We start from the raw sequence: 24,833 nt of genomic DNA, 5'->3' as shown, positions 1-24,833 counted from the left end.
ATCACCACGCACAAGGGACTGTTCGTTTATAACAGGTGCCCGTTTGGCAATCGATCAGCGGCCGCGATTTTTCAACGAAACATGGAAAGCCTGCTTAAATCCATTCCTGGAACGATCGTATTCCAGGACAACATCCTCATCACGGGTCGAGACACCGAGGAACACCTCCACAACGTGGACGAGGTGCTACGCCGACTGGACCAGGTAGGGTGCGACTCAAGAAGTCTAAATGTGTGTTCTTAGCTCCTGAGGTTGAGTTTCTGGGCAGGAGGGTTGCTGCAGATGGGATTCGGCCCACCGAATCCAAAACAGAGGCGATTCGACGAGCACCCAGGCCCTGCAACACATCGGAGTTGCGTTTATTCCTTGGACTGTTAAACTATTTCGGGAACTTTCTGCCGAACTTGAGCACGTTGTTGGAGCTGCTACACATGCTCCTGCATAAGGGTTGCGATTGGTTTTGGGGGGACTGTCAGGAACGGGCTTTTGATTGGGCGCGAAATCTACTTTGTTCAAACAAGTTGTTGACCCTGTACGACCCCTGTAAAAAATTGGTTCTGACATGTGATGCATCGTCCTATAGGGTTGGGTGCGTGTTGCAGCAGGGCAATGCTGAGGGTCAACTACAACCTGTGGCTTATGCCTCCAGGTCGCTCTCTCAAGCAGAACGGGGATATGGGATGGTCAAGAAGGAAGCGCCTGCATGTGTCTATGGTGTAGAAAAAATGCATCAGTTCCTCTTTGGTAGGAATTTTGAATTAGAGACGGACCACAAGTCATTAACATCCCTGTTGTCAGACAGCAAGGCTATCAATGCCATCGCATCAGCTCGCATACAGCGATGGGCCCTCATGCTGGCTGCTTATGACTACTCCATCCGGCACCAGCCCGGCGCTGAAAATTGTGCTGACGCGCTCAGCAGGCTTCCACTGAGGGGGCAGCGGAGCATAGTGCTGAGATGGTCATGGCTGTCGATGCCTTTGACAGCGCAGGCTCCCCCATCACAGCCCGCCAGATCAAAATCTGGACAAACAGAGATCCCCTCCTGTCCCTGATTAAGAAATGTGTCCTGACTGGGGATTGGGCGCCCGCACATGGAGCATGCCCTGAGGAGGTCAGACTGTTCCACAGACGGATAGATGAGCTCTCCATCCAAGCCGACTGCCTACTATGGGGCAGCTGGGTAGTTATGCCCCAGAAGGGCAGGGAGGCATTCATCAGGGAACTCCACAGCGAGCACCCAGGCATTGTGCTGATGAAGGCCATTGCCCGGCCACGCGTTTGGTGGCCTGGAATTGATTCAGACCTGGAACACTGTGTTTGCAGGTGCACGACGTGTGCCCAGATGGGTAATGCCCCCAGGGAGGCTCCGCTCAGCCCGTGGCCTGTGTGGTCCACCAGGCCATGATCACGCATTCATGTTGACTACGCGGGCCCGTTCATGGGTAAGATGTTCGTTATTGTGGTAGATGTGTACTCGAAATGGATCGAGTGCATCATTCTGAATTCATGCACGTCATCCACCTCCGTGGAAAGCCTACGTGCGATCTTAGCAACCCATAGCTTGCCGGACATCCTGCTTCGTGATAATGGCCCATGTTTCACAAGCTACGAATTCCGAGGGTTTATGTCGGGCAATGGCATCAACCACGTCAGGACTGCGCTGTTCAAACCGGCCTCCAATGGCCAGGCGGAACGTGCGGTCCAAATCATTAAACAAGGTATGCTCAGGATTCAAGGACCCTCCCTACAATGCCGCCTATCGCGTCTCCTGCTGGCCTATAGATCCCGACCGCACTTGCTCACAGGGGTCCCGCCCGCAGAGCTACTAATAAAACGGACGCCCAAAACTCGGTTGTCCCTCATTCACCCAGTCCTGACCGACATAGTTGAGGGCAAGGGCAAGTCACAAAACAAGTACCATAACCGTAATTCGAGGGGGAGATGTATAGAAATAAATGATCCTGTATTCGTCCTCAATCATGCCATGGAGCACAAATGGCTTGAGGGCACTGTAATTGACAAAGAGGGGAATAGGGTCATTGTGGTAAAGCTCAACAATGGTCAGATATGCCGTAAGCATCTGGACCAAGTAAAAAAAAGTTCAGCATCGACACGGAGGAATCTGAAGAAGACCATGAGATGGAGCTCATAACACCGCCAGTGAACAAGCAACAAGAGCAATCAGAAGAATGCACAGTCCCTGCGGTCAGCCCGGACAGGCCGGAATCACCACAGGTGACAGACACTCACGTCAGTGTCCAACAACCAGAGCCCCAACTGCGGCGCTCCATGAGGGAGCATAGACCACCTGATCCCAATGATCCCTATGATCCCAATAAGACTTTGGGGGGGGGGGGGGGGGAGTGGGGGGCGGGGGCAGGTGATGTCATGTATGTAACCACAATGTAACACTACTGTATTACTGTATACACTCAACCTAGATGCACACCTTGACCACAAGGGGTGAACTTGTGGGAGACACTCCTTACCTGATCACACAAATATAAAAAGGGAGGTCCCACGCAGGGTCATCGTCTTTGGAGTCCTGTGAATAAAGAGTTAAGGTCACAGAGTGACCTTGTCCCCAGAATGTGCCTCGTGTGGTTTCATACTGTAGAGTAAGGACTTTACAGCAATGATCGTAGAGAACTATGATATAGCAGGAATGACAGATATGTTGCCAAGTCCAGATGTTGAAAACAACTTTAACATTCAAGGGTATAAAGATAAGGGTAAAGAGAAAAGGAGATGGTTTAACATTATAAGTCAGGAGCATCTGGGAGGTGAATGAAATTTACTGTATGGGAGCGGAATGCTTCAAAATGAACTATTCTGGTTAAACATCTCAGATACAAAAGAATCCACGCTTACAGTAGGGGTGTGCTACAGAGCTCTGGGTCAGAATATGAAAGAGGGCATTTGGCCCTACAAATGAACAGGAAGGGTGCGCAAGAACAGGAAAGATAGTCTAATAAGAGACTTCAATCTATCAAATACAAACGGGGAAAACCCAAGTGTTTTTGAGTCAGTGTTGGTAAGTGTAATGCATGACTACTTCATGATCAAGCCATAAAAGGCAATATTCATCTTGACCTGGTACTCATTAATGACCCAGACAATTTATACAAAACGGAATCTCTTGCCTTTCTGGGGAACCGTGGCTACAGAATAATAAAGATTAACACAAACTGGAAGTCAGATATTCCTAAAAACCAGGCATATAACATTAATGCGGTAAATTCAAAGAAATGAAGGAACAACTACAGCAAATCGATTGGGGTATGTTGCTCAACAATACTTTAGTAGAGGACAAGTGGAACATCTTTAAAGGCATAATGCTGAGCATGCGGAATAAATACACTGCTAAAGCCACAAGCTCACACTAAATAAATGTGAACACTAAATTATTTTACATAAAAAACTAAAGCAAAATAAAGACGAAAAATTACCTCCACACATCCTGCAGGTAGGAAGGGGGAAGGTGTTTATTGGAATAAATATAAGAAAATGCAGAAACACATTAAAATGGAAATCAGTGGGGCAAAGAGGAAACTAAAAAACATAGTAGCTGATAATAAACATTAAAAATAATACTTCTCTACTACAACAGTAAGGGGGTGGTTAGGGAAAAGGTGAAAACCCTAGAAGATGTAAAGAGCCATAAAAGTGAGGCTGAATAACAAATAGTAAATATTCTGAATCATTATTTTCTCCAAGTATTGACATGAGCAGACAGGGGCAGCATTCCTTCCCAAAGAGAGATAACCGAAGCAAAATATAAGAGATTGATGTCCTATATGTCAGCTGTGGTTCAGTGGGTAGCACTCTCGCCTCTGAGTCAGAAGTTTCTGGGTACAGGTCCCACTCCAGAAACTTGAGCACAAAGAAATCTAGGCTGACACTCCAGTGCAGTGCTGAGGGAGTGCTACACTGTCTGAGGTGCCGACTTTCGGATGAGACATTAAACCAAGTCCCGGTCTGCTCTCTCAAGTCGACGTAAAAGATCCCATGGCACTATTTCGAAGAAGAGCAGGGGAGTTATCCCTGGTATCTTGACCAATATTTATCCCTCAATCAACATAACAAAAAAAAACAGATTACCTGGACACTATCACATTGATGTTTGTGGAAGCTGCCACATTGGCTGCTGCATTTCCTACTTTGCAACAGTGACCACACTTCAAAAGTACTTTCATTGGTTGTAAAGCACTTTGAGGTGTCCAGTGGTCATGAAAGACGTTATATTTATAGGCTCAATACAAGTAAATCCCCAGAGATAAATGGTATGTGTGTAGAGGGAGACGAGGGAGACTAGGGAGGAGGTTTGTGAAGCACCAACAATCATTATGGGGGAGTCATTGGACTCTGGTAAGGTAGCAAGAGATTAAAAAGTTACTAACATGATGCCATATTCAAAAGAGGAAATGGACACAGATTCATTATAGATTCATTAGTTTTACATTCATTTCTTGTAAAAAAAAAGGAATCAATTATCAAGAGTAAATTTGAGAATTATCTGTACAATAATAACCTGGCTAACAACTGTCAATGAAGATTCAGAGGGGATGATCCTGCCTGCACAACCTCTTCAACTGCTTCAGGAAAGTAACATTCTAAATGGACAGTGGAACCCCTAAGACATTGTGGGGGAAATTGTAGCTGGAGGCTTCCTTCGTACAAACGCTTCCAATCCCCCAAAAAATCTACGAAAGTACCCAGTGGTCCCGGAGGAACGTGGCAATCCCGGTTGTAAGCCTAGATTTGCTGCGCAGCGCATTGGGAGATGCCTTTCAGGTACGTACGTACATACAAGCTGGAGTCACGTGGGCCTGGACCACCAATCACTATGCAGTATTCTCATTGATAAAAATGGGACCTCTGTTTGTATGGAATCCCTTTACAAGTTGGACTTCCGTTATCTGGCGCCACCCCTCGTCCGGCATGATTCTGGTGGCCGGGGGCGCATGCGCAGAACGCGGCTGACCTCCACCCCGACTTTGGGGCCGCGCTGACATTCAGCCCGCTGGGGGCCCGCTGACACTCGGCCCACCGACACTGGGCCCGCTGGGGGCTGCCGACACTCAGCCCACCAACACTCAGCCCATTGGGGCCATGCCGAAACTCGGCCTGCTGGGGGCCCACTGACACTCGGCCCATTGACACTCGGCCCGCTGGGGCCACACCGACACTCGGCCCGCTGGGGGCTGCCAACACTCGGCCCACCGACACTCGGCCCACTGGGGCCACGCCGACACTCAGCCCACTGACACTCGGCCCGCTGGGGGCCGCTGACACTCGGCCTGCTGGGGCCACGCCGACACTCGGCCCGCCAACACTTCGTGGCTAACCAGCACTTCGGGCCTGCCCGGGGCACCGACCTCGGGCCGCCTCACCTCCCCCTCGGGCTGACCTCCCTTTATCTGGCAAAATCCCTTATTCAGCACAGGCCAGGTCCCGAGGGTGCCTGATTCGGGAGGTTCAACCTGTACTATCAATGAGAAAAATCAATAAAACACCGAAACACAGCATAATAAATAAACAAAACGCCTCACATATTTAAAATTAATTGAAATTAAATGTAATTAAATATAATTAAATGTTTTAGAAAAAATATATATTTTTGGAAAAATTTTTTAATGTGTTTTAATAGTGTTAAAAATAAACTTACCTTAATGGACAGGGTTTTTAATATAAAAATGAGTGTTTAAATTAAATTTTTATATGTTTTAAAACTCTTATGTTGGTAAAAGTAAGCTATGCACCTGCTTTTACCAGACGTAAAAGTTTGAAGAACATTCGCTGGGCATGAGTTGGGCAAATAGCCCAATCTCTCCCGCGCGAATGTCCTTCTCCCGGGGATGCGGAAGATCTGTCGAGAGAAATCTTGACAGATCGGCAAAGCCGGTTTTCGGCGCATGCGCATCTCGCCCCAAAAAACAGCTTCTGCGCGGCCTCACCGGGTCCGTGCGCACTTCGTACGGACCCGGCAAGGCCGGAATTTTCAGCCCCATAGTGTTTTCAGACTTGAAAAAGGCCTTTGACAAAGCTTCACACGAAAGGTTATTGAACTCAAGCATTAGGAATTTGAGGTAAACGCTGGGAATGGATAAGAAATTGACTGAAGGATAGAAAATAGTGAGTATCTATTAAAGGAGTTAAGTCAGCATAGGGAGAGGAAGTAGTGAGTGCAGTCCTTCAGGGATCAGTGTTGGGACCATTCTTATTTCTAATTACGGAAATGGCCTGGATTCAGAAACACAGTCCAAAATGGTCATATTTACAGATGAGACCAAACTAGGAAGAGCAATAGAATCGGAGGAAACAGCTTTGAAATGACAAAATGAAACAGATAAAATATATAAGTGGGTAGCAAAATAAAATTTCATGTAGACAAACATAAAATACTGCACATGGGAAGAAAAAATAACCAACACATACTCTATGAATGGCGTTGAAATAGCTATGGATGAAGTCAAAAGAGACTTGTGAATCTTAAACTTCATGCTCAACATGTCCAACTAATACAAAACATGAACAAAGCCAATAGAATGCTGAACTACATGGCTAAAACAGTGGAATACAATTCAGAGGAGGTTGTGATCAAACTGTACAGTGCTCTGGTCAGACCACACCTTGAGTAATGCAAACAGTTCTGGTTGTCAAGACACAAGGGGACCGAAATTTAACCCTGCCCGAAACGAGTTGCTACCAATTCTGAAGAGTTTTTTCCACCACGTCGGATGAGGTCGCCTTTTTCGCAAAATTCAGCTCTTTGTCATTTTTATTTGAAACAGCCCGGACGTCGGTCATAATGGGGACAGAAGAGGGACGGAAGTGGAGGCGGGATGGAGCCACCGCCACTGTCAATCATCAGCGGAGCGGTGATGACATCATGACGCATGTGCGTCACCACGTCTCTCCCCTTCAAGTAAAGAGGAGAGACGCTATGATTTTTTAGCTTAGGTCCACTGGGCCACCAGGGAAGGTATCGGCCAGGCCAGCTGTCTGGCACCCAACAGGGGGGTGCCAGGCTGCCTGTTGGCAGCCCAGCCGAATCCAGGGGCTTAATTGGCCAGCCAATCTGGAAGTCGGCCGGCAAATAAAATAAAATGGCGACTGCGGCAGTGGGCCCTCGCCTTTAATGGCCAACGCGCAGCCAAGTCCCACACACAGAAAACAAGGTGCACCGACAGAAAAAGCTGTCGGGGGCACCGCTCAGCGGATGGAAGATTTTTACAGCTGAATTTCGCTGGAGGTGCGGGGGATCGGCGGTGTGCACTTTGATTATGTACTTAGGACCGTTTGGCAGTGGCGGGGCGGAAATGGGGACCACCAGAAAAAACCCCGAGCTGAATTTCGCTGATGGCGGTAAGCGGCTTTTTTGGGGAGCAGAAATTTCGTCCCCAAGGACTGGAATATTGAAGCACTGGAGACAGTACAGAGAATGGCCACAAGGTTAAACCTTAGTGGCAAAGGTTTAAGTTATGAGGAAAGGCCGGAGAAAGTTGGGCTTTTCAACCCAGAAAGGAGGCATCTGAGGTATGGTCTCATACAAGATATTTAAAGGAATGGAAAAGGCAAATCTAAATAGCAAGTGTAGGACAAGGGGGCATAGATTCATACTTGTTAAAGGTAATTCTAGAACTGACATCGGTAAATTCTTCTTTACACACGGGATGAATAATATACGGAACAGACTTCCAGGACAAGTAGTGGAAGCAAAAACCCTTAAATCTTAAAAATAAAACAAGTGGATGCTGAAATTATCAAACTTTAGTATGTTTCTAGATGGATGGACTAAGATGGGCTGAATGGCCTTCCTCATCCATAATTACCATGCAAACTAATAAACTATAATACTTGTATTTTACACATTGAAACATCTCAAAGTGCCTTTTTGAAGTATCGTGACCGTCATGTAGGCAACTAGTAACAAATAATTAATTCTAATGAATGAGTAAAGCCTCTCCTCCATTGCCCAGCTGAGTGAAACTGCTCTCACCTGATTCCACTCTTACCTATCCAGTTATAGCCAGAGAATCTCCTACAATGGTTTCTCTTCCCATATCTACACTGTTACCTCTGGTGTGCCCCAAGGATCAATCCTTGGCCCCCTCCTATTTCTCATCTACATGCTACCCCTCGGCAACACCAAGTTCCACATGTACTTTGATGAAATCCAGCTCTACCTCAGCACCACCTCCCTCAATCCCTTCACTGCCTCCATCATCACCACTTGTCCGACATCCAGTCCTGGAGGAGGCACAATTTCTTCCAATTAAGTATTGGGAAGACCAAAGCCATTGCCTTTAGCCCCCACCACAATCTGTTTCCTCACCATCGATTACATCCTCCTTAGCCACTGTCCCAGGCTGAACTAGTCTTATTTGCAATCTGAGAGTCCTATTTCACCCTGAGCTGAGCTTCTGTCCCCATATTGTCCCCATCACAAAGACACCAATTCCACCTTCATTACACTGCCCATCTCTGTCCCTGCCTTAACTTATCGGCTGTTGAAACCCTCATCCGTGCATGTGTTACTCAACTCAACTATTCCAATACTCCCCATCTTCCATCAAAAACTCTGCTGCCCGTATCCTAACCTGCATCAAGCTCCATTCACCCATCACCCTGTGCTCACTGACCCACACTGACTCCCAGTCCACCAATGAGAATTTAAAAATTCTCATCCTCATACTCAAATCCCTCCATGGCATCGCCCCTCCATACCTTTGTAACCTCCTCCACCTGCCCAATTTTGGCCTTTTGTAAACCCCACTCCTTGCACGCCACGATTGGCAACTGTGCCTTCGGCCACTTAGGCCCTAAGCTATAGAATTCCTTCCCTAAACTTTTCTGCCTCCCCACTTCTCTCTCCTCCTTTAAGACCATCCTTAAAACCTACCTCTTTGACCAAGCTTATGTCACCCAATGTAATATCTCCTTCCTTGGCTCAGTGTCAATTCTTATCTGATTACGCTCCTGTAATCTTAGAACATTTTATTACGTTAAAAGCGCTATATAAAAATAAAGACTTGCTTTTCACAACCTCAGGACTTCCCAAAGCCCTTTACAGTCAATGAAGTACTTTTGAAGTGTAGAGACTGTTGTAATGTAGGAAATCCGGCTGCCAATTTGCACACAGCAAGCTCCCATAAACAGCAATGTGAAAATGACCAGATAATCTGCTTTAGTGATGTTGATTGAGGGATAAATATTGGCCAAGACCAATGTTCCCTATAAGTTCCCCACACAGCCTAGGACCAGCTTTTTCAATGTTAAGTTTCGCGCATCCAAAAAAAAAATAAGAAGGAACCTTGGCCAGAACACCAGGGATAACTTTCCTGCTCTTCTTCGAAACAATTCCATGGGATCTTTTATCCCCACTTAAGAGAGCAGACAGGGTCTTGGCTTTGCATCACATCAGAAAGACGGCACCTCCGACATATAAATGCACATTATTGCATCTCCAAGTGTACTGTTCCCACTGAAAAAAAGCAAGAACACTCCTTTTTTATATAAGGAGTTTCAACATCAGGATCTCTTTCAAATAGATACCGAGAATTACAATTAACATTCAGACCTCTTGCTTTTGTTCTGTGCAACTCTTGAATGTGTTTTGTGCTGCTTACTCGCACCAAGTCCCGCTCACCCATCACCCCTGTGCTCGCTGACCTACATTGGCTTCCGGTTAAGCAACGCCTCAATTTCAAAATTCTCATCTTTGTTTTCAAATCCCTCCATAGCCTCGTCCCTCCCTATCTCTCGAATCTCCTTCAGCCCCACAACTCCCCAGAGATGTCTGCGCTCCTCTAATTCTGCCCTCTTGAGCATCTCTGATTATAATCACTCAACCATTGGTGGCCGTGCCTTTTATTGACCAGGCCCTAAGCTCTGGAATTCCCTGCCTAAAGCTCTCCGCCTCTCTACCTCTCTTTCCTCCTTCAAGACAATGCTTTAAACCTGCCACATTGACCCAGCTTTTGATCACCTGCCCTAATTTCTCCTTATGCGGCTCGGTGTCAAATGTTTTGTCTCATAATACTCCTGTGAAGTGCCTTGGGATGTTTCACTAAAGGTGCTATATAAATTCAAGTTGTTGTTGTTACATAATTGGAGATACTGGATTGAAGGAGCTACCAAAGATGTCTGTTAAAATTAGTAAGAGACAGTCATTAACCCAAGGATGATTTTACATCAAATATGTGTGTTAATCCAGCTCGTGCACACTGCCAGGTTCAGTACAGCCTTCAAGGCAATACTGCTGATGTCACAGGCAATCGCTTCAAACAAAAATATTTTAGAAAATTACCAAGATAGATAAAGAAAACAAAAGCATGTTAATAATAATCTTTGTAAACAGGGTCTTAATGGCAAGATTTCCTTTTCAACACAAAAATATATCTGGCTTCATCAAAATAAAAATGTTCAACCTTTGGAGGGTAATAATGATGTGTGTTGAAGTCGAAGATTGAAGATAACCCAGTGAGTTGAAGGACTCGTATAACAGTAGCCTCAAATCTTTGGCAGTATACACACACATATTATTGTTGAAATAAAAACAAAGATCAGTCTAATTAAAGTTGAAACAAAGAAACCCAAGTAAAATGAGGACAATGCAGCCTGCTGCTGTGTACTGTGTACATACATCAAAACATGTCAATAACTATGGGCTATAACTTGCATTAACTTGATTTATAGCGGCTTCACTGAATCAGCAGTTAACTGTGATGTTAGTGGAGCTGATGAAAGCTCAAAGAATCAGAACAAAATTAATATTTTAAAATATCATACTGCAGATTACTTTCACTGAGCAAATATTATAGTGATAAGGAGGGAACATGTTCAACTATTCTAACTTTTGCAGGTTTTCTTTATTCTAATAGCTAAAAATTCTACACTGAATTATGTTGGGGTTTTTTTACACATGTGTTAGGCTGAATTCAATTTAAGGTAGCTCCCTGCGTGTTTATCTCGCTCTGAAAAGCTGTGGATCCCACTGCTTAAAAACTGACTGGGTAGTTAAATGCTCATACTGTTGGGTGTGCATTGGAACCATGGAGCGTATTATAACCATCCACAATTATATTCTCATCTTGGGATAGATTTTATCTTTTATTTGACAGGGTTCACATTACCATATTATACTACTATAACCTCAGTACAGCTTTCATCAGGGAATAAATGTAGTAGCCTAAATAGAATATGTGATTCTGCATTTGTGAAGATTTAACTGAAGAACCATGTTGAGATGAATACTGTATTATAAATTATTTTCTGATCGACACAAATTGCTTTTGAAACTAACTAAAGGATTCTTTGTGTGATATATGTAAACTTGTATTTATTCTGTACAGCCACCAGAGGGCTCATCCCCTGGAGCCCCAAGGGATCCCATAATCCCTTGGGAGCACCGGTATTTAAGGAGGCCTCACAGGTTGGAGACCTGCAATAAAAGACTAAGGTCACACTTTACTTTGAGCTCACAGTGTTCAGTCTGACTCTTTCTCCATACATAACAACTGGCGCCGAGATACAGATAGCGAACCCAAAGATGCAGTGGGCATCCTGGAGAAATTCTCGGAGGGAGATGATTGGGAAACTTTTGTGGAGCGACTCGACCAATACTTCGTGGCCAATGAACTAGATGGGGAAGAGAACGCTGCCAAACGAAGGGCGATCCTCCTCACCGTCAGTGGGGCACCAACGTATGGCCTCATGAAGAATCTGCTCACTCCAGCGAAACCCACGGAGAAATCGTACGATGATTTGTGCACACTGGTCCGAGAGCATTTGAACCCGAAGGAAAGCATTCTGATGGCGAGGTACCGGTTCTACACCTACAAAAGGTCTGAAGGCCAGGAAGTGGCGAGTTATGTCGCCGAGCTAAGACGCCTCGCAGGACATTGCGAATTTGAAGGACATTTGGAGCACATGCTCAGAAACTTTTTCGTACTTGGCATTGGCCACGAAACTATACTTCGCAAACTTTTGACTGTAGAGACCCCAACCTTGAGTAAGGCCATAGTGATAGCCCAGGCGTTCATTGCCACCAGTGACAATACTAAGCAAATCTCTCAGCACACAAGTGCTGCTACAAGTACTGTGAACAAAGTGATGTTGTTTTCGATTCGCAACGTACAGGGCAGGTCACACATGCCTGCAGCTGCATGTCCGCAGATGTCTCCGAGTCCACCATCAAGGGTGATGAATGCAAGGCCATTAACACCTTGTTGGCGCTGCGGGGGTGATCATCGTTTCCATTAATGCCGATTTAAAGGGTATGTTTGCAAGGGCTGTGGAACAATGGGACACCTCCAACATATGTGCAGGCGAGCTGCTAATCCTGTTAAACCTGCAAACCACCATGTTGCAGAGGAGGACAGATCCACGGAGGATCATGACGAACCAGAGCCTCAGATTGAGGAGGCAGAGGTACATGGGGTGCACACATTCACCACGAATTGTCCTCCGATAATGCTGAATGTTGAACTAAATGGACTCCCAGTGTCAATGGAATTGGACACGGGCGCGAGCCAGTCCATCATGGGCAAAAAGACTTTCAAAGATTGTGGTGCAACAAGGTCTCAAGGCCAGTTTTAACTCCAATTCGTACGAAACTAAGAACTTACACGAAAGAACTAATTCCCGTAATCAGCAGTGCTACCGTAAAGGTTTCCTACGATGGAGCGGTGCACAAGCTACCACTCTGGGTGTTACCGGGCGATGGTCCCACGCTGCTCGGCAGGAGTTGGCTGGGAAAGATACGCTGGAACTGGGACGACGTCCGAGCGCTATCGCCCGCTGATGACACTTCATGTGCCCAGGTCTTAACCAAGTTCCCTTCGCTGTTTGAACCAGGCATCAGGAAATTCCAAGGAGCAAAAGTGAAGATATACCTAATTCCGGGGGCGCGACCCATCCATCACAAGGCGAGAGCAGTTATGTACATGATGAGAGAAAGGGTAGAGATCGAGCTAGACCAGCTGCAAAGAGAGGGCATCATTTCACCGATCAAGTTCAACAAATGGGCCAGCCCGATCGTTCCTGTGTCAAGGGAGACGGCACCGTCAGAATCTGTGGCGATTACAAAGTAACTATCAATCGTTTCTCCCTGCAAGACCAATACCCACTACCAAAGGCCGACAACCTCTTTGCAATGCTGGCGGGAGGAAAGACATTCACGAAGCTGGATCTGACTTCAGCCTACATGATGCAGGAACTGGAGGAATCATTGAAGGGCTTCACCTGCATCAACACGCACAAAGGTCTTTTGGTTTATAACAGATGCCCGTTTGGAATTCGATCAGCGGTGGCGATATTCCAGAGAAACATGGAAAGCCTACTGAATTCAGTCTCGCACACCGTGGTCTTCCAGGACGACATCTTGGTCCCAGGTTGGAACACAGTCGAGCACCTGCAGAACCTGGAGGAGGTTCTTAGTCGACTCAACCGCGTGGGGCTTAGGTTAAAATACTCAAAGTGCGTTTTCCTGGCGCCTGAAGTGGAGTTCTTGGGAAGGAGGATTGCGGCGGATGGCATCAGGCCCACCAACGTGAAGATGGAGGCAATCGAGAACGCACTGAGGCCCCAGAACATGACGGAGCTGCAGTCGTTTCTGGGACTCCTGAACTACTTTGGTAACTTCTTAACGGGTCTCAGCACACTGTTAGAACCACATGTCTTACTACGAAAAGGGGACGAATGCGTTTGGGGCAAAAGCCAAGAAAATGCCTTTGTAAAAGTGAGAAAATAGTTATGCTCAAACAAATTGCTTGTGTTGTATGATCCATGTAAGCGCTTGGTACTTGCATGTGATGCGTCGTCATATGGCATCGGGTGTGTATTGCAACAAGCTAATGATTTCGGGAAACTGCAACAGGTTGCTTATGCATCCAGGAGTCTGTCTAAGGCTGACAGGGCCTACAGCATGATTGAGAAAGAAGCATTAGCATGTGTCTATGGGGTAAAGAAAATGCATCAATACCTGTTTGGGCTAAAATTCGAATTGGAAACTGACCATAAGCCATTCATATCCCTGTTTTCCGAGAGTAAAGGGATAAATACCAAAGCATCGGCCTGCATCCAGAGATGGGTGCCCACGTTGTCCGCATACAACTATGTCATCCGCCACAGGCCAGGCACAGAAAACTGCGCCGGTGCTCTCAGTAGGCTGCCATTGCCCACCACGGGATGGAAATGGCGCAGCCCACAGATTTAGCCATGGTAATGGAAGCATTTGAGAGTGAGCAATCGCCCACCACTGCCCGACAGATCAAAACCTGGATGAGCCAAAACCTCTTATTATCCCTAGTCAAAAGCTGTGTGCTTCACGGGAGCTGGTCCAGTGTCCCAGTGGAAATGCAGGAAGAGATGAAGCCGTTCCAGCTGCGCAAAGATGAAATGTCTATACAGGCAGACTGCCTTCTGTGGGGCAATCGTGTAGTGGTTCCCAAGAAGGGCAGAGACACCTTCATCACTGACCTCCACAGTACCCACCCAGGCATCGTAATGATGAAAGCGATCCCACGTGTCGTTGCCCAGTATCGATGCGGACTTGTTCACAGATGTAATACATGCTCGCAGTTAAGCAATGTACCCAGGGAGGCACCGCTAAGTTTATGATCTTGGTCCTCCAAACCGTGGTCTAGGATACACGTCGACTATGCAGGCCTGTTCTTGGGTAAAATGTTCCTTGTGGTTGTAGACGCATACTCCAAGTGGATTGAATGTGAGATTATGTCGGCTAGCACGTCCGTGGCCACTACTGAAAGCCTGCGGGCCATGTTTGCCACACACGGCCTACCCGATGACCCGGTGAGCAACAACGGGCCATGTTTTACCAGTGCCGAGTTCAAAGAATTCATGACCCGTAATGGGATGAAACATGTCACATCTGCCCCGTTTAAACCAGCATCCAATGGTCAGGCAGAGAGAGCAGTGCAAACCATCAAGCAAGGCTCACGGCAGGCTCGTCTATCCTGGGTCCTGCTTAGCTACCGCACGAGTCCCCACTCGTTCACTGGGATCCCACCTGCTGAACTGCTCATGAAAAGAGCACTTAAGACAAGGCTCTCGTTAGTTCACCCTGATCTACATGAACAGGTAGAGTGCAGGCGGCTTCAACAAAGTACATACCATGATAGCGCAAATTGAAATCAATGATCCTGTATTTGTATTGAATTATGGACAAGGTCGCAAGTGGCTTCCCGGCACTGTCGTGGTCAAAGAGGGGAGCAGGGTGTTTCGGGTCAAACTTTCAAATGGACTCATTCACCGGAAATACTTGGACCAAATCAAACTCAGATTCACGGACTATCCTGAGCAACCCACCTTGGACCCTACCTTTTTTGACCCTCCAACGCACACACCAGTGGCAACCAGCACCAGGGTTGACCACGAAGCAGAGCCCATCATCCACAGCAGCCCAGCTGGACCCAACACACCAGGCAGCCCAGCAAGGCCAGCTGCACAGCAGCCCAGCAAGAGCCCAACAAATGATCCAACAATACCAGCTTTCACACCGAGACGATCAACCAGGGCAAGAAGGCCCCAGATCGACTCACATTGTAAATAGTTACACTATTGACTTTTGGGGGGGGGGGTGTTGTTATATATGTAAACTTGTATTTACTCTGTACAACCCCAGAGGGCTCATCCCCTGGAGTCCCAAGTGACCCATAATCCCTTGGGAGCACAGGTATTTAAGGAGGCCTCACAGGTTGGAGAGGCACTCTGGAGATCTGCAATAAAAGACTAAGGTCACACCTTACTTTGAGCTCAGTGTTCAGTCTGACTCTTTCTCCATACATAACACTTTCTACACAGGTAATTTAGCTAAAGCTCTTACTGTTTCATTCTAAAGATTTCTTAACTTCAGTGTTATTTTCCTCTCCAAATCTGAATATGTTTACTCATGCTGAGTAAGGTTCCACGGGTGTCAGGAACTCTATAGTAGCTCACCACTCTTCTGGTCAGGCCTAGGCAGGGGGCGACACGAGACTATTGGGTGTGCATTGGAACCATGGAGTGTATTATAACCACCCACAATTGTATTCTCATCTTGGGATAGATTTTAACTTTTAGCTGGCTGCCATTTTGAGGCCCGGGCCTCATTTATATAGAAGCAGCAAGCTGCCCGCCCCAAACGGACGTCCCTGTGCAAATTATTCCGAGAATATATGTAGTAGCATAATTAGCACATAGAATAATTCTGAATCCCCAGATTCAGGCCGGTGTGATATCAGGAGGGCAGCGGGCAGTACGGCAAGTCCAGTGGTCGGAGTCGCGAACTTGGGCGAGGGATCCTGGGATGACGGCGATCAAGAGGAACACTCCTGCTCCTTCTGGCCCCACAGAAACTTTTGGGGGCCTCTGTGGCTGTATCCTGTTTAAAGCAGGTCAGAGAGTGCACTGCCCATGCTCCGACCAGTTCTGCCCTACAAGGGCAATCAGTGTTGTATGTACATCATAGGAACCACGATAAAAAAAAGCTGCCGTCTGAAACAGGCGGGTGTTTCGGCAAGTTCATACAAGTCCCCTTATGTCGATACACTTTCTTGCAATGGATCAGAATAATATAGTGATCAAAAGCAGAACTATGGCTGATCTTTCCCCTCATCTTCGAGAGAAGGGAAGCGAACTGGAGAGGAAGATAACACCGAAGCTAAGAAATCTTTACAATGAAACAGCAACAGCCTTGGTGCAGGGACAATTTGGAGTAAGCCCTCTCTCCAGTGAAGTGAGCATAGACCATAGACTTGACCTTTCTGATCTACATGCCTTGGTTTCACAGCATACTGAGCCCTCAGGACAGTCCTGGCTTCAGTTTTGCCAATATAAATGTACTAAATATTGGCTAATTGCAGGAAAGGTTTGGGATTTAACTATCTTCATGAAAAATCTATTTCAGCTCTTAGATGCGTTATCACTGTAATGAAAATGACACTTAAATAGTCACTCTTCACCAATAAAAAATAAGGTCTGCTGAGCACTTTTTAATGAAGACAATGAGCATTTTCATTTATATTGGTTTGGTACAAAACAATCACTAAACTGAAATAAAAATTCACTCACTCAAGGAATAACTGGAAATGAGATACCAGTTCTCTCATTGGAACATCAGGCAGTAAAATCACTCAGTGAGTACTGACAATCTTAAGCGCAAGGGCTTGAGGGGAAGGAAGGCAATTAAACACCTCTTCTCAAAGTTGGTGGATTTCAATTAGATTCTTCCAATTGTAAGATTTCTAAATCTCTGGCATTAAATTGACAGCAAGACCGATTCTTTTAAAACAATTTGGAATAGTTTATTTAAAACACACACATGCACATCTATCAGAGAAACAGCAGTCGTCAGCTGTCCTATGGATCTACTTAGTTACAACAGATACAATGATGTTACAATAATGATTTATTAAAAAGGTATACGTCACTTCCCTTTGGTAAAGCACATGGCCTGCTTCTTGGTCTGTGGAGGAAGGTCCTGCTTTTGCCATGTACTTAAGAAAAGAGAGAGCAATCTTTTGCTTGAGTTTTTATATCCCTTAAGTCCATTGTTTCTCAGAAAGCCTCAGGATTGGATCTTGGTTTCCAGGGCTGTTACTGATTGGCTTCTCCTCATACATGTGTCTGTCTGGAGGGCTGGTGTCATTCCTTTATTAGGTTAATGGCTTTCCAATTAACATCTTTTCTAGTTTGGTGAGTTTCAAAGCCATGTTTCCTTTATTCCTTGGGCTCTGCCCAGCCAGAGGAGGGCTTGAGGACGTTATCCATTTTGTTTCTTTCAAAACTTGTCTTTTTGTATAATCTCACTTCTGTATATATGTATAATATATATGAATCAATTTTATCATTACTAAACACTTTTATTCTTACACAGTAGCGAATGGAATGAGTTATTTTGAAAAAGGAAACTCCATTGGAAGATGCGAAACGGAGAACTTGCCTATGTAAGTTTCTGTTCACAAACAAATTGTTTTCCATGAAAATGTTATTTTAAATATGGAAAATGAACAATTCAATAAACAATATTAGCTCATCACCAACAGAGAACTAAAGACAGCCAAAAGAGAACAAGAAATGATCAAGGAAACAATTTGCTTTCCTCATGTTCAGAAAGAAAAAATAAGTTTGATTACTTTAATCATTGGCCATATTTTTCTCATTCTAAGTATCTGCTATCCCATTTATACTTGAAGGGTTTCTCATGGTAAACTCACCATCTAAGGCATTTCCGTGGATAACCGAGACCGAGCATATGCCTCTGAGACAAATTAGCTCCCTGCCTTGGACCCAAAGCACTGCTAATGGCTGAAGGTAAATGGTCATTTTGATGTTTCCACAGGAAAACTGAGCTCTCAGTCTGTCCATAAAGGAGAGAAACATGATGTTCATAATGCTGGTCTGTATGGATCTTCCCTTGATGTTGGGGAAGGTTCACAGTCAAAATGACTTTTGAGCGACTACACACACTCACACACAACACACACACAGATCATCCATGTGCAGCTGTTCCCAATGTTGCTGTCTGTGCTTCAAATTCACCCCACAATGCAAACAGGGCAAACTTACAACAGAGGCAGTTGCACCACATTGAGAATCACTTCGAGTGGAATTAGTTCCGCAATATAAATACATTGAATTCTCCCATTCCAACACGTCTGTATCTCCAAAGTTTCCATCCTACTTTATTGCCTGCTCAATATTTGCTGACAATAGCCCTCCGGCTCCTCCAATCCACTCCATGCGTTTTCCTTCCACACCTGTTGCTATCCCTATGCATTATAGTAATGGCTCTTATAAACAAGACTTCCAGTTCTCCCAAATACAAGTGAAAATGGTCCAAACCATATGCTCAGGAAAAGGGATAGCCCAGTCCCCAAAATGTTCTGTAAGTGTCTTTTGCTGCAAGAGTGAGAGGTTTACAGGAGCAGACAGAAGAGACAGAAACATAACGGACAGAGTGAGAAACTGGTTACTGGAGCAATGTAGTACTAACAAAAGGATGAGGGTCAAGGAATCCGAGAGGCATTGGGCAAGCAAGTGCACATGCCAGTGGGAAAATGGCAAAAGACGGCTATGGATATTTTTTCAAAAGAAAGACTTGCATTTATATAACACCTTTTATGACCACCGGATGTCTCAAAGCGCTTTACAGCCAATGAAGTACTTTTGGAGTGTAGTCACTGTTGTAATGTAGGAAACGTAGCAGCCAATTTGCACACAGCATGCTCTCACAAACAGCAATGTGATAATGGCCAGATAATCTGTTTTTTATGTTAATTGAGGGATAAATATTGGCTAGGAAACCAGGGATAACTCCCCTGCTCTTCTTTGAAATAGTGCCATGGGATCGTTTGTCTCCACCTGACAGAGCAGACAGGGCCTCGGTTTAATGTCTCATCCGAAAGACAGCACCTCCAAGATTGCAGCGCTCCCTAAGCACTGCACTGGAGTGTCAGCCTAGATTTTATTTGTGCTCAAGTCTCTGGAGTGGGACTTGAACCCACAACTTTCTGACTCAGAGGTGAGAGTGCTACCCATTGAGCCACAGCTGACACAAAAGCAAGGAAAAAAATATCTGCTACTTGATTTCTGAAACCAACACCAACTGTAATATGTTGAAAAACTGCTAGGCAACTGTCTTCACTTCAACAAATGAATCCAGTAAGTAGTTGAGCCATACACCCCAGGACAGTATCTGGTTTCCGCCCCAGTCTGTGCTGGGTTAGTCAATCTCACCTGATGGGCAGTAGGGATGCTGCAATTGGCCTGATTAGGAAGTCAGAAAATTGTCCAGGTTTCTCGCTTTTTGATTGAACTCTGTCCTTTCTCAAAATGTATACTACAATTCGACATTTGCTAGCAAAATCAAACTTATCGAAAAAAAGGAGAGAGTAGTGGGAGCTGGCAGTGGGGCGAGAGCAATAGTACCGCTAGCTACAAAAATGAGAGTACAATAGGCAGGAAACTGGTATTCCAGTCTGTTCATTTAGGGTTATAGGCTTAGATAGGTGTGGCTTCCTTTTCCTATCATTGTGCTGTTCATATTGTCCCTTGGCTACAATTTAGTTTTATTTAAAGTTTTAAACTACTAGAGCAAGACGGTGCAATATGAAGCAGACAAGCTGCCACCAATGTAATACAAGCTTATAGCAATTTAATGAGCCGTTCTCTTTTTCAGAATTCATGCTGCACTCACTGTAAACATTCCTCACACATGCTATACCATCTCGGATTTCTGCACCTACAGAAATCTGTACTTTCAGAACTCACTCCAATCCTAGACTGCCTTTCCTTCACGCCCAACTTATTCCGGAAGATAGACACACCACCCTCAAGTTCATTTCAGGCTCTGAATTCAGTTACTAAACATATTTACAGTGATTTTAACAAGTAAAACATATACAAAATGTCACAATTCTTACAGAGAAGCTGGAGTAAAATGCTATGTAAAAAGTGCTTTATAAAAAGTGCTTTACAACACAAGTCTCTTTCACCTTCCAGCACACGCTTGCAGCATAGTTCCTGGGAGTACTCAGTTCTGCAACCCTCCCCCGCCGTGCCAAGTACTTAAATGTTCTATTTAGTCTTTGATTTACCCAAACTTCACAGCAAATTCACTGCAGCCAAAAATGGCGATTTGTCTTGCATTATCTTGTTTGCTTAATTTGTCTCTTTCACAAATGGAGATGTGAACACACATGGTATTGTTCACATCTCCAAAACAAAGTCTTTCTGGATCAATGAGTACATCAGATCAGCCTGTCAGTAACAAAACCATCTCCAGTAGCCAGACGAACTGCTGTTTATTGGCCACCTTAAGGTTGGCATGCCTTCACTTTTCGTTTATACAGAGGGGCCTCACATACACTCAGTGCATATCAATAAATCACACGCACATTACCCACAACTTTCATTCCACATTGGATGGAAAATCACAGGCTTATAATTTTTCCAATCTGCTAGTACTACTCCTAACTACCTTTTAATACATATACACAGCCACAGAAACTGTCACAAGTGACAGATAATCCACAGTTGATTATTAGAAAATAAAACAATCAGTATAACCGACTGTTTTAATCTTTCTTTCACTCTAATGCTGTGCACAGTAAACAAGGCAGATGATCCAACTGTGGGGTGGGGATGGGGGGGTGGAACTGTTTTTATACTAATACTTGTCTGCTGTAAATAATCAAGGGGAATTTGTGGATATCTAAAAATGGAGTGATTTGGAGTATAAGGCACATACTGATAATACAACCACCACAGCTTTACAGAATATATTCTGATTTGCAAATTAGTTATTCTGCTGTGAAAATACAGAACCTCAATAAAGCACCACTGAAGAGTGCTGGGTTGCTAGAAATACTGTCATTTGGTCAAGATATTTATTATGGCCTTGTCAGCCTATTCATTAGACATTTGAGATTACATGGCACTTTTCAACAAAGAGCAGGGTATTCTCGCAGCTTCCTGATCAAGATTTTAATTGTTTGAATATGAAACACAAAAGCTAATGCGAGTTCCTGTCTCCAGTGTGAACGGAACTAAATTGTTTCAAGCATCAGTTTTCAAAAGGAATCTCGGCATACCAGATGAGCTGCTTTTTGAAGCACTCCTTAAAATTTACAGGGGGAATATTCATTGATGACAAAAGGCATTTTTAGTAGATATTACTCTCCATTTTCAGATTATCCTCTCCCTTCCATTTTTTTAGTAATATGCCAATTCTGACTCTGAAGCCAGACAGATAAATTGCTCCGATGCTTTTGGTCAGTGTCCATCCTTATCAGCATGGCTCAGATTTGCAACACATTGTAATGGCAGACCACATACACAAACCCATGTCCACCATTCAATGGTATCACACCTTGCACGCCCAACACATTGTGCCAACCATGTGTTTAGCATTCACATCTTCTCAAGAAACAGGTGGTCACAATAGCATGATAAGTTTGACAAAAAACAATTGAGTATTTGTAAGAGCCTTATGTCATCTTGACAGGCTGATGAAATGCTGGCTACAGCATTGCACATCATTTTTTCTAGGCAATCAGAGTTTCTCCAGCCCTATCTCTCCTACTATATGATTTTGTTCATTAACCCTGTAACCCGACACGTCAAGATTTTATATCCAATCTGTCCCATCTTACAACATAATTGAACTAGAACATTACTGTGCATCCATTTTTGTTGCACAATGTTGATGATTCATTTGCATCATTAAAATTTAAATTAACATGTTCTTGTTTTGTACTGTAAATATGTTTTGACAAAATTAACCCCCAGTAAATTAAGGTGAGATTTCTCCTTTAGATCATTTTCCCAAAAAGATTATATTTTGTAGTTGCATTAACTTTTTCGGTAAAGTTATCAATGGGAAGAATTTCACCCCAATACTGCCAAATTTTGTATTGAAGAAAGAAAAATAATCCCGAAGAATTAAAAATACTGTGGCATATTGCTGGTGCCTGTGGTCTGGCATTTCAACAAGTAGCCACTCTGAACCATTCTGATATGGACAAGTGCTCACCAGATGCCAGGCAGTTCTCCAAAGCAGAGAGAGAGAATCAGAGGAAACATGAAGATCCAAGGGTCCACCATAAAATATGTACAGTAACTGTATTAGGAGGATGATAGAGAGGGTAAACAAGAGTTGTGGGGGGGGGGGGGGCAACAAAATTATAAGCACGCTTCTTAAAAAGCAGCAATGATGTTTAAAACAAAAGTATTTTAAAAAGCAAGTTAACCACTCAACTACTCACAGAAGCTCTGGTTGCAATGTGAAGGCAATCATAACATTTATTTCATCCAAGATTTATTTCTGGATTGAAGATAGGTTCTTAACCAAGAGAACGAGGCACTATGTTGGATTGTCTATCTGAGGCAGTGATAGAGCAAGAGTGGGAGATATGTTGCTGGGGGAAAGGGGAAGCACATGAATGAGCTTATGCCCAGAGGGTTGCAAACTTTGACGCAGTGCCTCAGAGCCTGGACTGGAAAAATAGGCTGCTCTTGCCAATCTTCAAGCATTCATTAACAGATTAAGGAGGTATCGGAGCTGAAGCCAAAATCTGACCACATTCTTATTGGCACCAGTTAAACACATTCCACAGATAGAGTCCAAGGCTAGTGCGTAAATATGCAAACATGCTGCTCTACTTCAAATGCTGGACTGGTTTAAGTTGTTGTTTGGGAAGGAGAGGATCTAGCAGATGCGCAAGCGGACTGGTGCACAGGCAAGGCAATTGTTTCCTGTGCTGGCACCACATAGATTTACTGGTGGGATGGAATCAAAGTGTATACTGTGGGGCACCTCTTTAAATCATACAACTGCCAATGATGGGGGACAGGGAACAAATCAAGGTTTTTGGGAAACATTCTTTACGGCTATCCCAAAAATTCAAATTAGATTCGTTTTCCCCATTAATTCTACATTTTTAAAACAATGGAGTGTGCACATACTTAAAGTTAGGGGGTGAAAAGTTTGTTTTAACCATGTAACGTCACAGCAGGTAAAGAGATAAACAGAAGTTATCTCATTTGTTTATTATGAAGCAACATGCTGAGGATGTAAGGTTTGAACACTCGCTATAGGTCCCCATCCGACCCCACACACTTGCCCCCTGGGCGGTGGAATAGACTTTAAAAAATAATTTCAATTATCAGTTTCCATTTTTTTAAAGCTCCTACTACTTCATGTTTAACAATAAACAAATACTTTAGGAAACCGGCACTGCAAGAGTTAACACACTGAACCGGGAAATTCCTCTCGCTTCTTGGCAGCCAGTCTGTGATCATCTCCACACTTCGGTAACTTACTGGTCAACAGCAAGGTGGTGCCCAAAGCTTGCCGTTAGTTTACAGCAGTTTTATTCCCAGAAATGAGACAAGTTACAAATAGTCTTACTAACAATATCGCAGATCACATGAACGTAAAGTTAACACTCTCCCTCCCCTGTAATCTCGGACATACTTTCCTGACAACTTTCCAGAGCTCAGCTTGAGACCTTTAACCTCAATAAACAATCATTGGGGGGTAGGCAAACGATAAACGAACGAGGCACCGTTCCGACAAGACGCCAAATACTTATACATGTTGTGAAGGAAGGAGCGGAGCCCGCTTACTTATAGTTAACTTGACTTTCTCCAAGTCATTATCACCATGAGGGCTGTCACCCGCCGCGAGGGTGGGTGTGAAAGTGAACCGCAAATGCCACTTTGTGCTCAATATGCTGGAGCCCTTTCTTCGCCTGTTAGCAAAGAGAGAGGTTGGCGGTAGGGTTTACATTACCTGCATGAGATGGTGATCTCAACTTTAGTGGCCGGGATGTTGGCGTGGAGGGGATCGAAGTCTCCGATGGACGCCATATTCCTGAAGCTTGCCACGGCGTCTCCCAGCCGAGCCCTGAAGCACTGAGCCGCTCCACTCCCCGGCTGTGGGTTAGTGTGTGCACGAGTGATGTCACTTCATAACAAACACCAGGAACCGTCTGCGGGCGGGCAGCCAGGCAGAGAGAGAGAGAGAGAGGAGGAAGAGAACAGCGGCACCGAGCTGTATCTGCACCAAAAATCCCAACTAACCCAGCTCACAGAGGAGGAGCACTGGCATTTTTACTCACTGGCGGAGGCGGGGGGGGGGGGATTTCGGGGAAATTTAAAGAGAGGATGGGAAACTGCACTATCTTTCCAAAATCATTATGCAACTGATTACATTGAGTATGCCACTTTTGGAGAAATTATAGAGAAAACCATAGATAGACAGTGAAACATGCCTGTACTGTATACAATTCAAATTTTGTTTTAATGGAAAGCTCACTGGA

General features: G+C 44.7%; 1 protein-coding gene across 4 annotated transcripts in view; it reads right to left on the bottom strand.

Annotated features, from left to right (window-relative positions):
* The window catches only part of LOC139278583 (copine-8), a 435,806-nt gene extending 411,240 nt beyond the window's left edge, over positions 1 to 24,566 (bottom strand). For all 4 annotated transcript variants that reach the window (XM_070897510.1, XM_070897511.1, XM_070897512.1 and 1 more), the window contains exon 1: positions 24,305 to 24,566. In XM_070897510.1, the coding sequence (XP_070753611.1) occupies positions 24,305 to 24,381 (77 nt within the window). In that variant the 5' untranslated portion in view covers positions 24,382 to 24,566. The remainder of the gene's footprint in view (positions 1 to 24,304) is intronic.
* Positions 24,567 to 24,833: the final 267 nt, after the last annotated feature.

Source organism: Pristiophorus japonicus, chromosome 13 (assembly GCF_044704955.1).
Source record: "Pristiophorus japonicus isolate sPriJap1 chromosome 13, sPriJap1.hap1, whole genome shotgun sequence".
In the NCBI taxonomy this organism is placed as follows: domain Eukaryota; kingdom Metazoa; phylum Chordata; class Chondrichthyes; family Pristiophoridae; genus Pristiophorus; species Pristiophorus japonicus.
Note: the sequence above shows the minus strand (reverse complement) of the source record. Positions and strands in the feature narration are given on the sequence as shown.